The 13,144-nt window shown below is 39.9% G+C and overlaps 1 protein-coding gene across 6 annotated transcripts in view; it reads left to right on the top strand.

The window, feature by feature from the left end:
* Window positions 1–13,144, top strand: part of HAUS1 (HAUS augmin like complex subunit 1) — a 31,158-nt gene that overhangs the window by 856 nt on the left and 17,158 nt on the right. For 5 of the 6 annotated variants that reach the window (XM_064577655.1, XM_045886784.3, XM_054510313.2 and 2 more), the window contains exons 2-8: window positions 37–211; window positions 5,549–5,684; window positions 6,944–7,078; window positions 8,837–8,960; window positions 9,783–9,848; window positions 11,277–11,348; window positions 11,588–11,635. In XM_064577655.1, coding sequence (XP_064433725.1) covers window positions 37–211; window positions 5,549–5,684; window positions 6,944–7,078; window positions 8,837–8,960; window positions 9,783–9,848; window positions 11,277–11,348; window positions 11,588–11,635 — 756 coding nt within the window. The remainder of the gene's footprint in view (window positions 1–36; window positions 212–5,548; window positions 5,685–6,943; window positions 7,079–8,836; window positions 8,961–9,782; window positions 9,849–11,276; window positions 11,349–11,587; window positions 11,636–13,144) is intronic. The other variant, XM_045886785.3, reaches the window with a different exon arrangement.

Genomic DNA, 13,144 nt, shown 5'->3' with positions numbered 1-13,144 from the left:
AAGGCTTATAATACTTGCTTTTCTTTTAATGGTTAGGTTGCTGCGTGGTTGAAAAAAATATTTGGAGATCACCCCATTCCGCAATATGAGGTGAATGCTCGGACCACGGAGATTTTACATCACCTTTCAGAACGCAACAGGGTTCGGGACAGGGATGTCTACTTGGTAATAGAGGACTTGAAACAGAAAGCAAGTGAATATGAATCAGAAGGTGAGATTAATTACAGAATTTTGAATGAGCTATTAACTTGAGGTAACTACATTTTATAACACCAAAGAATACAAAATTAATTTAGTGTAGACTGCTTGTTAGTTTTGCTTCTTATTTCACCCAGATTTGCCTCCCACTCCGTTATTATAGCAACTTAATAAGCCATAAATTTCATTATAATGTAAATTTTATTGGTATTCTGATACCATATAGTAATCCCTAAAACGTGTCTAAACTTAGCCTGACATAAAAGCCTTTGGTTTTTCACTTACATATCTTTCTGGTCTGTTTCCCGTCTCCATGCTTTAGTTTAACGAGCCATCAGGGCATCTGAGGTGGCAGCCATGAACTGCAAGACTTGAACAAATCACGTTATCACTATGTATTCATGGGATTGCATTAGAATTTTCTGCTGTGCATATGTGTCTTGAAAAAGTGCATTCAAGATACCTGTTGTTTTTATAATACAAACTACACACGAAAGAATTGACAGAAACTTTCTATGGGTTGGAATATACAAAAGAGGAAGAAAGTGAAACTTACAATTGCCCTGTATTTAATTATGTGTGTGGCGTGTGTTACATGCAATGTTTTGAATGTAGTACAGTTTATATTGTAATTCTACTATATATGGGCTTTTTCCAATTTTCTTTTAAAAATTAACATACAGCAAAATTGACTTTTTGTTTTGGTTCACTGCTTTCAGCATATATATTATATTTCTATGATATGTAGATAATATTATATTATTTTATGCAATTGCTTTTTAAATCAGGAGAAAAAATATGCACGTATGCTCTTTATAATTCTATAGCTACCTTTTCTGATACTCATTGTTTTTTTGTGTGTGCATTCAAATTATTGTTTGGGGTCACTTGCTTTTAGCCCACAGAACTTCCTTTAGAATTTTTTCTAAGTCAGGACTGTTAAATTCTCTGTTTTTGTCTATCTGGGAGTCTTTATTTTGCATTCATTTTTGAAAGATAGTTTTGCTAAATGTAGAATTCTTCATTGATAGTTTTTCTCTTGAACACTTTGAATATGTTAACCCATTGCTTTCTGGCCTCCATTGTTTCTGCCGAGAAGTCAACTATTAATCTTATTGGGGTTTTCTTGTAAATAACAAATCCTTTTTCTTTTGCTGTTCTCAAGATTGTCTCCCTATCTTTTTTTTCAACATTTTTACTTTGATATGTGTGTTCGTGGATCTCTTTGCATTTATTCTGCTTGGGTATGTTGAGTTATTGAGTTTTTTGTTGAGTTATTCCTTGGATGTGTAAATTACTGTTTTTCAATAAATATGGTAAGTTCTCAGGCATTATTTCATTATTTCTGACTGTTTCTTTCTGCTTCTTCTGGACTCCCATTGTGCATACGCTGGTGTGCCTAATGGTGTTTCTCATTTTTCTGAGGCTCTCTCTCTTTTTTTTTTTTTTACTTTTTTCCTCTTTGTTCTTCAGCTTCCATAATCTCTGTTGCTTTAATTTCAAGTTCACTTATTATTTATTCTGCTACTTCAAATCTATTGTTCATTTTTTAAAAAAGATTTTATTTAGGGCGCCTGGGTGGCTCAGTTGGTTAAGCGACTGCCTTCGGCTCAGGTCATGATCCTGGAGTCCCTGGATCGAGTCCCGCATCGGGCTCCCTGCTCGGCAGGGAGTCTGCTTCTCCCTCTGACCCTCCTCCCTCTCACGCTCTGTGTCCTCATTCTCTCTCTCTCAAATAAATAAATAAAATCTTTAAAAAAAAATTTTATTTATTTATTTGACAACGAGAGAGATAGGGAGAGCAGGAACACAAGCAGGGGGAGTGGAAGAGGGAGAAGCAGGCTTCCCGCCAAGCAAGGAGCCCGATGTGGGGCTCGATCCCAGGACCCTGGGATCATGACCTGAGCCGTAGGCAGACACTTAACAACTGAGCCACCCAGGTGCCTCTGTTCATTTTCTTTAGTCAACTTCTCATTTTAGTTATTGTACTCTTCAACTCTAGAATTTTCATTTAATTTTTTTTTTTAGCAATTTCTATTTCTTTTGATATTCTCTATTTGATGTAACATTGTCCTATACCTTTTGTTACTTCTTTCATCATGGTTTCCTTTGGTACTGTGAACTTGTTCGCTTGGCTGTTTTGAAGTCTTTTCTGATAAATCCAACATCTGGTCATTCTGACAGGCAGTTTCTGTTGCTTGCTTTTTACCGTGGGTCATGCTTTCTTGTTTTGCATTCCTATGTATTTTTTGTGGAAACAGGACATTTTAGATACTGTATTGTAGCAACTCGGAGTATAAGTCTCCCAACACCCCAGCCCCCCAAAACTTGTTGTCATTGTTGTTTTCTTATTTATTTAATGACTGACTTTTTTTTTTAAAGATTTTATTTATTTGACAGAGAGAGAGAGAGCACAAGTAGGCAGAGAGGCAGGCAGAGGGAGAGGAAGAAGCAGGCTCCCCGCTGAGCAGGGAATCCGACGATGCTGAGCTTGATCCCAGGACCCTGGGATCATGACCCGAGCCCAAGGCAGCCGCTTAACCAACTGAACCACCCAGGCGCCCTCCGACTGATTGTTTTTAATGAAGCCTATTTGCCCCTGATGGTGTTAAGTCTGTGATGTTGCTCCTCAGGGAGGCACGTACTTAAGTATCCCCACAGTCACTGTGGGATATCAGGGGTTTTGGTAGGACTCTCTTTCATGGACCACATCCAACTGTGCAATTCTGCTAATTGACGGCTGATTATTGTTTCCAACAATACCGTGGGACATAAGCTGCAAGCTAATCCAATCAAATTCTGGCACCCTTAAAGGTATAGTTTCGGAGGGCAATGTTTGATATTTGTTGTGACCTAAGGATGACTCCTCTTACATGTCTTATTTTCTGCTCCTCCCATGCAAACTAACTAGCCTACAGTTTAACGCATGTCTTGACTCTACTCCCAATTGCTTTTTACTATAACTTCCACAGTTCTTGAGAGTCTCTCTAGGCTTGGACTTCTCCAGGCTCTGTTGCAAATGAATTCAGCTCCTTTGGGAAGATACTGGGAATTATCTTTTCTATGGCTTGCTTCTTCCTCTGCCCCAAATCTCTGAACCAGGGGTCTGGAGTTGGAGGTAGAGACAATAGCAAACTTTTCTTTGAGTGGCACTGCCAGTGTAGATGCTGAGTGCTTGGTGGACAGGGGAGTTCAGCAGCCTTAGGTCCTCTTGGCTTGCCTTTCCTGGTATGGAATCACTACCTCATGGCCTGGTACAAGGGCCCTTGGGGTAGGGTAGAAGCTCATGCAAGGTAGAGCTTCCATTCCAAAAACAGTGGCTGGGTGGAGGAAGAGAGCCCACACCTCTCAGCCACATCCACCTAGGGCTTAGTCTCAGCAACAGAGAGCTGGTGGCAGGATGAGAAACATTGAAGTCCAATTCCTCCTGGACAGAAAGCCCTCTGGCTGGGAGCAGGGGGCATGGAGATCCCTGTGTTCTTAACTACAACAGTCTGGACTGGAGTCTCCACCTCACTGAACTGGGAGGGAGAAGGAGAGGGTGGTCTTGGTTTAAATACCACAAACTTTCACCTTCTTCACTGAATTTTCATAGATTTTCTAGAATAGATGTTTCTTTATTTGCTGTTTGTCCTTAGGACCATTTTCAGAGGCTTTAAATCACTGTGTTTTGGTTCTGGTTTTCGTTGTTGTTTTTACATGGTTGGGTTTCTTGTTTTGTTTTTTACAATGTTTGCCTGTTTCACTGAGGGGGCTGGTATGCAGATCTCCTTGCACTGTTAGGCTAGAAGTCTTAACTCCTGGTCTACTGATTTTTGACAAGGGTAACAAGACAATTCAGTGGAGGAAAAAATAGCCTTTTCAATGACTAGTGCTGGGGTAACTGGATATCCACATGTACAAGAATGAAGTTGGACCCTGCTTCATACCATATGCAAGAATTAATTCAAAATGAATTAAAAACCTAAACGTAAGAGCTGAACCTAAAACTCAGAAGACAACATCAGTGTATGTCTTCAAGATCTTGAATTTGGCAATGGTTTCTTAGTGATGATTCCCCTAAACACAATCAACAAAAGAAAAATTAAATAAATTGGACGTCATCAAAATTAAAAACTTTTGTTCTCAAAGAATACCATCAAGTAAATGCAAAGACAAACATTTGCAAATCATATCTGATAAAGGACTTATATCGATAACATATAAAGAACTCTTACAACTCAATAATAAAAAGATAAATAACCCAATTTAAAATGGGTAAGGAGGGGCGCCTGGGTGGCTCTGTCGTTAAGCGTCCACCTTCGGCTCAGGTCATGATCCCAGGGTCCTGGGATCAAGCCCCGCATCAGGCTCCCCGTTCTGCAGGAAGTTTGCTTCTTCCTCTCCCACTCCCCCTGCTTGTGTTCCCTTTCTCGCTGTGTCTCTCTCTGTCAAATAAATAAAATCTTTAAAATGAAATAAAATAAAATAAAATGGGTAAGGAGTGTGAATATACATTTCTCCCAAGCAGATATAAAAATGGCCATTAAGCCACCATTATTAGACATCAGGGAAATGCAAATGAAAACCACAATTCCACTTCACACCTACAAGGAGGGCTACAATCAAAAAGAAAAATATTCAGATCTTGGATTATCATTTTATTGATCATTGCTAAGTTCTGTGAGTGACCACTATGCAAAAATAATAATGATCATAATAACTGTTGGTGAAGATAAGGGGAAATTGAAATCCTTGTACATTTCTTTTTTTTTTTTAAGATTTTATTTATTTATTTGACAGATAAAGACACAGAGAGAGAGGGAACACAAGCAGGAGGAGTGGGAGAGGGAGAATCAGGCTTCCCGTTGAGTAGGGAGCCTGACGCAGGGCTCGATCCCAGGACCCTGGGACCATGACCTGAGCCGAAGGCAGACGCTTAACGACTGAGCCACCCAGGCGCCCCTCCTTGTACATTTCTGGTGGGATTTTAAAATCATATGGTTGCTTTGGAAAACAGTCTGGTAATTCCTCAAATGGTTAAACATAGTTACCATATGACTAGCAGTTCTACTCCTGGATATATATCCAAATATGAAATGAGTAAAGACAGATTGTAGGTTAATGGTTGCTAGGGCTTCATGGGTTGGGGAATTGGAATATGATGACTAAGAAATATGGGGTTTTTGGGGGGGTGATGAAAGTGTTCTAAAATTGATCGTATTGGTGGGTGCACAACTCTGTGAATATACTAAAAACCATCAAATTGTATACTTTAGGTGGGTGGATTGTAATAAGATTTCAATAAAGCTATTAAAAATTAAAATAAAGTAAACATCTTAGTCACCATAAAACTCTTATATCTTTTCAGCCAAGCATCTTCAGAGCCTTCTCATGGAGAGTGTGAATTTTTCCCCTGCCAATCTGTCAAGCACTGGTTCTAGGTACCTGAATGCTTTGGTTGACAGTGCAATGGCCCTTGAAACGAAGGATACCTCACTAGCTAGGTAATTCTCATGACAATTTTAATTTCTGTAATCATATATACTTTAATGTCTTGACGTAAGGACTTTTTGTTTCTCTGGGTAATTCTATATAGGAAATTAACAATAAATGCAAAATTTACTTAACTCCTCCTTATCATTGCCAGTGAGTATGTGTAATTAGTTCAGATAAACTTGGTGTTGTTTAAATTTTCTTCTTCCAGGATTAGGTTTGTGAAGGTTGGTACTCATGTATATTTGGAAAGGGATTAGGTATCACTTACATTGCTCCCTATAAACAAAGACAAGCAATAGGCTAAATTATATCTGATTGAGCATAGTGAATTTTTGTCATGTCCCCCCTTTCTGGGTACAGTAGGTTAAGTAAGTAGGGTGACAGGCATCCCACCTATATAATAATATTATTCTTTCCAACAACCCTAAGAGGAAACTGAAGCTCAGTGGAGGTGTGTTAAATAACTTCTCCAAGCTGGTAAGTGGCAGAATTGGGATTCCAACCCAGTCTGACACCAAAGTCCATATGATTACCACTGGTGGCCATGTCTTAGCTAGGACTACCACTGTAACTTATAATTAGAGAACTGTATAGCTATTCTACTTAATTGCCCATATAAGGACTTGGGATTAATATGTATGCTCAGAGAGTAGTGTTTTAGGTATAAGAACATAAGGCTATATTGCAGCAGAAATCTAAACTTGAAGCAACTCAGCAGACACCAAATGCCGGTTAATACGCTAGGCCTATAACCATAGCTATATACATACACGTACACATACATACATATATATACAAATAGATAGATGGACAGATATAAATAGGTGTGTAAACACACACATACACACACACACGCAGGCACTGGGGAAGCACAGATGAATAGGATAATAGCTGTCAGCAAGGACAGTCTCTGCTCATGGTCATATAAGGGAGATGGGTATGTAAAACTATAGCGTAGTTTGGCATCTGTAGCAATCAAAGAATGTACCAGCTGTGGCTAAGTAGCACAAAGAAAGGAGTAGTGAGTTCCAGAATGGGAATAAATCTTATTTGAGTTTTGAAAGACAAAAGGAAATTTGCCTGAAGAAGGGCTATTCAGGCAATGGGAACAGCATATAAAAAAATGCATAGAGAAAAAAATGCATGGAGGTATGAAACAGCGTGATGATAGAAAAACCCACATAGAGATGTAGTCATTGTTAGAAATGAGGAATAACTGTCATTATTGTCCTTAATGTCCATTTATATGACCAGATTCTTTTTTTAGTTTTATCCCTGCAGTGAATGATTTGACCTCTGATCTTTTCCGTACCAAATCCAAAAATGAAGAAATCAAGCTTGAATTGGCAAAACTTGAAAAAAACCTAACTGCAACTTTAGTGTTAGAAAAATGTCTACGAGAGTAAGTACCCGAGTTGGAAGTGGTGACAATGTTTATTATAAAGACAGAACATCGTCAGATTTAGTTTTGACAGTAGGTATGATTTAAAACAACACATTAGGAACTGGGGTCCATAAATGGTTTTCTAAGTAAAACATGACTTGGATGTAGATAGGGGTTGGTTGGGTACAGACTTTCACCTTTTACTTCATATAATTTTTACCTTTTTTTTCTTCTTTTACAAATAGCCTAGGGGTTTTTTTCTTTAAGATTTATTTATTTATTTGAGATTGAGAGAGTGTGAGCGAGGGTGGAACAGAGGGAGAGGGAGAGAGAATCTTAAGTAGACACCCCACTGAGCAGAGAGCCTCATGCAGGGCTCAATCCCTCCACCCTGAGATCATGACCTGAGTGGAAGTGAAAAGTTGGATGCTTAACCAACTGTGACACCCAGGTGCCCCAACAAATAGCCTAGGTTTTATAATTTTGAAAATTTTATGTGAATTGTTTTTTTACTTAAAAGTTATGGTGCAACTTAAAGTCACATCATATTTTGTTGCCCATTCTTATTAGAGCTCTGGTATCCCTCTTTTTTTTTTAAGATTTATTTATTTATTTTAGAAAGAGAGAGAGAGAGAACGTGTGTGTATGTATGCGTGAAAGCGGGGGCTGGAGGGCGGGGAGGGTTATAGGGAGAGAATCTCAAGCAGACTCCCTGCTGAGCACAGAGCCTGATGCAGGGCTAGATCTCAGGGCCCTGAGATCATGACCCGAGCCGAAATCAAGAGTCAGACATTTAATCGACTGAGCCACCCAGGCTCCCTAGAGCTCTGGTATTCCTCTTGATTCTCTGGACCTTCTTTAGGTCCCAATTGCCCCAGAGATTAGATGCTGTAGATCAGGAACATGGATATGCACAACTAATTTGATGGTATGTAAATTTACTTAACAAATATTGAATATGGGGCGCCTGGGTGGCTCAGTTGGTTAAGCGACTGCCTTCGGCTCAGGTCATGATCCTGGAGTCCCTGGATCGAGTCCCACATCGGGCTCCCTGCTCGGCAGGGAGCCTGCTTCTCCCTCTGACCCTCCCCCCTTTCATGTGCTCTCTCTCTCTCTCATTCTCTCTGTCTCAAATAAATAAATAAAATCTTTAAAAAACAAACAAACAAACAAAAAAATATTGAGTATGTATATGCAAGGCACTATCATGTCACATTTAGGAAAGAGGACTTTGGGACCTCCATAATTCATGGAGGCTTGGATATATATATATTTTAAAGATTTTATTTATTTATTTGACAGAGAGAGACACAGCGAGAGAGGGAATACAAGCAGGAGGAGTGGGAGAGGGAGAAGCAGGCTTCCCGCTGAGCAGGGAGCCTGACGCAGGGCTCGATCCCAGAACCCTGGGCTCATGACCTGAGCTGAAGGCAGACGCTTAACGACTGAGCCACCCAGGCGCCCCGCTAGGCTTGGATATATTAAATCAGTTCTTTAAGCAGCAGGTTTACTTTCTCCAAGAATAATTGGCATAGATTTATCTTAAAATTACTTAGTATTCCTTGAGAAAAATTCCAGGTGGCAACATGGAGAGGAAGATGACCTGGAAGAATACACGGTAGCTAGTCTGGGATATAAAATATGTGGTAGAAAATCCAGCAAGTGTATTACCAACTTTTGACTAATCCAGAGTTGAATCCCAAAAGTAGTGGAGTTTCTTCTTTATAATAATTCCACCAAGGAGAAGAAAATGTTTTCAATTTTACTTTTTTAAAGGGATCTGAAGAAGGCCGAGTTGCATCTGACTACAGAAAGGGCCAAAGTTGACAATCGTCTTCAGAACATGGACTTCCTGAAAGCAAAGTCGGAGGAGTTCAGATTTGGAATCAGAACCGCAGAGGTTTGTACGAAGGACTGAATGTATTTAGTTCTTTTTTTTTTTTTTAAAGATTTTATTTATTCATTTGAGAGAGAGAGAACATGGGGGTGGGGAGGGTCAGAGGGAGAAGCAGACTCCCTGCTGAGCGGGGAGCCCGAGGGGGGTGGCGGGGGGGGGGGGGGGGCTCGATCCCAGGACTCCAGGATCGTGACCTGAGCCGAAGGCAGATGCTTAACCAACTGAGCCACCCACGTGCCCCTATTTAATTCTTTTCAGATTTCTTGTTGACCTTCATCCTTACAACTAGACAGTATTATTCCTACCTTTTTACAGATAAGGGAACTATGGAGAAGATAGGTAACTTGCCCAAAGTCATGTAGCTGCTTAGCAGTGGATCTAGATTCCAATGCAGGCAGCCAGGCCCCGAAGCCCGGACTCTTAGCAGTGCACCCATCTTGTGGCAGATCTGTGACTGTTTGAAATGACCCAAGTGCTGCATAAAAGTGCTTAGATGCTGGGGCGTCTGGGTGGCTCAGTCATTAAGCATCTGCCTTCGGCTCAGGTCATGATCCCAGGCCCTGGGATCGAGCCCCGCATCGGGCTCCCTGCTCCGCGGGAAGCCTGCTTCTCCCTCTCCCACTCCCCCTTCTTGTGTTCTCTCTCTCGCTGTGTCTCTCTGTCAAATAAATAAAATCTTAAAAAAAAAAAAAGTGCTTAGATGCATGTATAGTTTTTCATCTGTGATTTATAGCTTCTCGTTACTGTGTTATATGATGAAAATATGAAATGGTGGTCACTTTCAAAATACTGTTTTTAACCGAACTCTATTTTTTGGAATTATAGGAGCAACTTTCAGCCAGAGGCATGGATGCTTCTCTGTCTCATCAGTCCCTAGTAGCACTTTCAGAGGTGAGCTCAGTTTAACCCAATTTAGCTTTCTTTAAAATCTTAGTGCACAATCTACTTTTTCATTTGTTTCTTTGTATAGAGCTTTGTTCACTATTGACCTGTTTTTCTTTACCTCTGTACTTTATGTTCACCAGTATTTATACCTTTATTACTTGGTTAGCTTTAACTATCCTCACGTTTGTTTGGTTTCCTTTATTTATTACTATATGCTAGAAACTCTTTGCTAGAGTTGGTTATATATTATTGATTTGTTTATAAAATAAATTTATTGAGGGATTATGTGCTAACCATCTAGGTCCTCTTCTTCTCTTTCCACTTACAATAAAAATGCAGTCTGAAAACTCCTATAGGATGCAATTCTAGGTTTTTAGGTTGTATAAGTGTCTCATTTATTTTGGTGGGAAGAGGGAGCAAGAGGGGGTTTTGTTTATTTTATTATTATTTATTATTTTATTCTGAAAATTTTTTACACTTTGATTTTTGGAATCTAAAGTTGACAATTCATCAATACATATTTGAGATCCTAATTGTTCCCTTACATTCTGATTCCCCTTCATCACATTATTCTGTACTCTTAGACAGCATTCTTCTAAAAGAGAAGATTCTCTTCTCTTTCTTTTTTTAAAGATTTTATTTATTTATTTGAGGGAGAGAGAGGAAAGAGAGAGAGCATGAGCGGGGGACAGGAACAGAGAGGGAGGCAGAGGAAGAAGGACAAGCAGAGTGCGCTAAGTGTGGAGCCTGGTGTGGGGCTTGATCCCAGGACCCTGAGATCATGACCTGAGCCAAAACTAAGAGTCGTACACTTAACCATTTGAGCCACCCGGTGCCCCTATTCTCTTTTTAAAAAGATTTTATTTTTTGAGTAATCTCTACATCCCATGTAGGACTTGAATTACAACCCTGAGATTAAGAGTCACATGATGCATGGACCGAGCCAGCCAGACGCCCCACTTAAATCCTATTCTTAATAAATGGGAGTATAGGGGCGCCTGGGTGGCTCAGTTGGTTAAGCGACTGCCTTCGGCTCAGGTCATGATCCTGGAGTCCCGGGATCGAGTCCCACATCAGGCTGCCTGCTCAGCGGGGAGTCTGCTTCTCCCTCTGATCCTCCCCCTCTCATGCTCTCTGTCTCCCATTCTCTCTCTCAGATAAATAAATTTTAAGAAAATCTTTAAAAAAAAAAATAAATAAATGGGAGTATAACTTTCCTTTTGTAAGCATCTTATAAGGATTATTTCCATTGGAAATAAGTTTGTTATTCATATATCTTTGAACCTCATTTGACCTATTGATACAATTTGATACATTATTTAAAATATCTTAATGTTAATGCTTTATTATGTTTTATTTCAGAAATGAACAGTGTTTAGTTGCATTATGAATATCTCTATCACTCTGTGACTCCTGTGTTTTTTCCACCCCCAGAAATTGGCAGAACTAAAACGACAGACTATACCTTTGAAGAAAAAATTGGAGTCCTATTTAGATTTAATGCCGGTAATTATTTTTATGAATTTAAAAAAAAGTCATCTCCAACTTTCCCCAAGGGTACTAAATGATCATGAGAATACTAGGTCTATGTTTAAGGATTTAAAGTCTGCTAAATTTCAGTATTGTATGTTCACTGGATACACTTCTGTAAGGTTTTTGCCTTTTGAAAAAGACTGTTGCACTTTTTCTCCTTGAGTCCTGGGTGATGCAATATAACCTCTTCTTGTTTTATTTTTCTTTAAAAGAACCCGTCCCTTGCTCAGGTGAAAATTGAAGAAGCAAAGCGGGAATTAGTAAGTAGTTCCATTTTTTTTTCTTCTGATTTTTTAAAAAGAAAGAAAAAAACTGCTGATAAAGCTCCCTTTATCCTTCTTCTTTCCTTCCTACTCAAAGGTAAACCACAGTCCCAAAGTTGCTATGTGTCATTACCATGCATTTTTAAAAAAAATTTTTTTGTTTTTTTGAGTCAGCTCTACACCCAATGTGGGGCTTGAACTCATGACCCCGAAATCAAGAAGAGTCACATGCCCTCCCAGCTGAGCCAGCCACGCACTCCACCATGTATTTTTTAAATACTTTTTTGGATATGTGTATATATATATATTTTTTTAAGGTTTTTTTATTTATTTGACAGAGAGAGACACAGCGAGAGAGGGAACACAAGCAGGGGGAGTGGGAGAGGGAGAAGCAGGCTTCCCGTGGAGCAGGGAGCCCGATGCGGGGCTCGATCCCAGGACCCTGGGATCATGACCTGAGCCGAAGGCAGATGCTTAACAACTGAGCCACCCAGGCGCCCCATATATTTCTTACCATAACAAATACATAGTGATTTTTTATCTCTTTTAAATTTTTGCATAGATTTTCCTGGCTGGAAAAGGGGGGTCAAGAGACAAAAAATATTCTAGGCAAAAGAATTAACAAAGGTATAAGAGCTAAAAAAAATGGAGGATTTGTCTAAGCTTTGGCAAGTGATGTAGTCCAGATGCTTAGGAGTATACAATACAAAGGGCTAAAGAAGATCAATTGGTTTATGATATAAAGGATCTTAAATATAAAGAGGGTTGAACTTGGAGGCTAGAGGGGACCACTGAACATTGCTGTGTGTTTCTTTATTTTCTAAGCTAAAAAGAAATGTGATCAAAGCTATGCTTTTTTTTTTTTTAAGATTTTTTATTTATTTGTTTGACAGAGAGAGAGACAGTGAGAGAGGGAACACAAGCAGGGGGAGTGGGAGAGGAAGAAGCGGGCTTCCCCCTGAGCAGGGAGCCCAATGCGAGGCTCAATCCCAGGACCCTGGGATCATGACCTGAGCCGAAGGCAGACACTTAACAACTGAGCCAGCCAGGCACCCCAAAGCTATGCTTTTTGATTAGGACAGTTCTTTAGAAAGATTATTCTGGAAAAAAGAAAGAAAGATTATTCTGGAATCAGTGTATAAGGTGGATTGGAGGAGGAAGAAAGAAAATTGCAGAAACTGATTGGCCTATTTTGACCAGGGGAGAAGTAATGAGAAAGTGGCAATAAGAGTGGGAAAGAGATGGGGCGCCTGGGTGGCTCAGTCATTAAGCGTCTGCCTTCAGCTCAGGTCATGATCCCAGGGTCCTGGGATCGAGCCCTGCATCGGGCTCCCTGCTCAGCGGGAAGCCTGCTTCTCCCTCTCCCACTACCCCTGCTTGTGTTCCCTCTCTTGCTGTGTCTCTCTCTGTCAAATAAATAAATAAAATCTTTAAAAAAAAAAAAAGAAGAGTGGGAAAGAGGTGACGTGAGAGAAGTTGAAGAAGTACTTTGCTCAAACAGTAGAT

Source organism: Mirounga angustirostris, unplaced genomic scaffold, assembly GCF_029215605.1.
Source record: "Mirounga angustirostris isolate CCGP_5_RB_7025 unplaced genomic scaffold, mMirAng1.0.hap1 SCAF_14, whole genome shotgun sequence".
Classification (NCBI taxonomy): domain Eukaryota; kingdom Metazoa; phylum Chordata; class Mammalia; order Carnivora; family Phocidae; genus Mirounga; species Mirounga angustirostris.
Note: the sequence above shows the minus strand (reverse complement) of the source record. Positions and strands in the feature narration are given on the sequence as shown.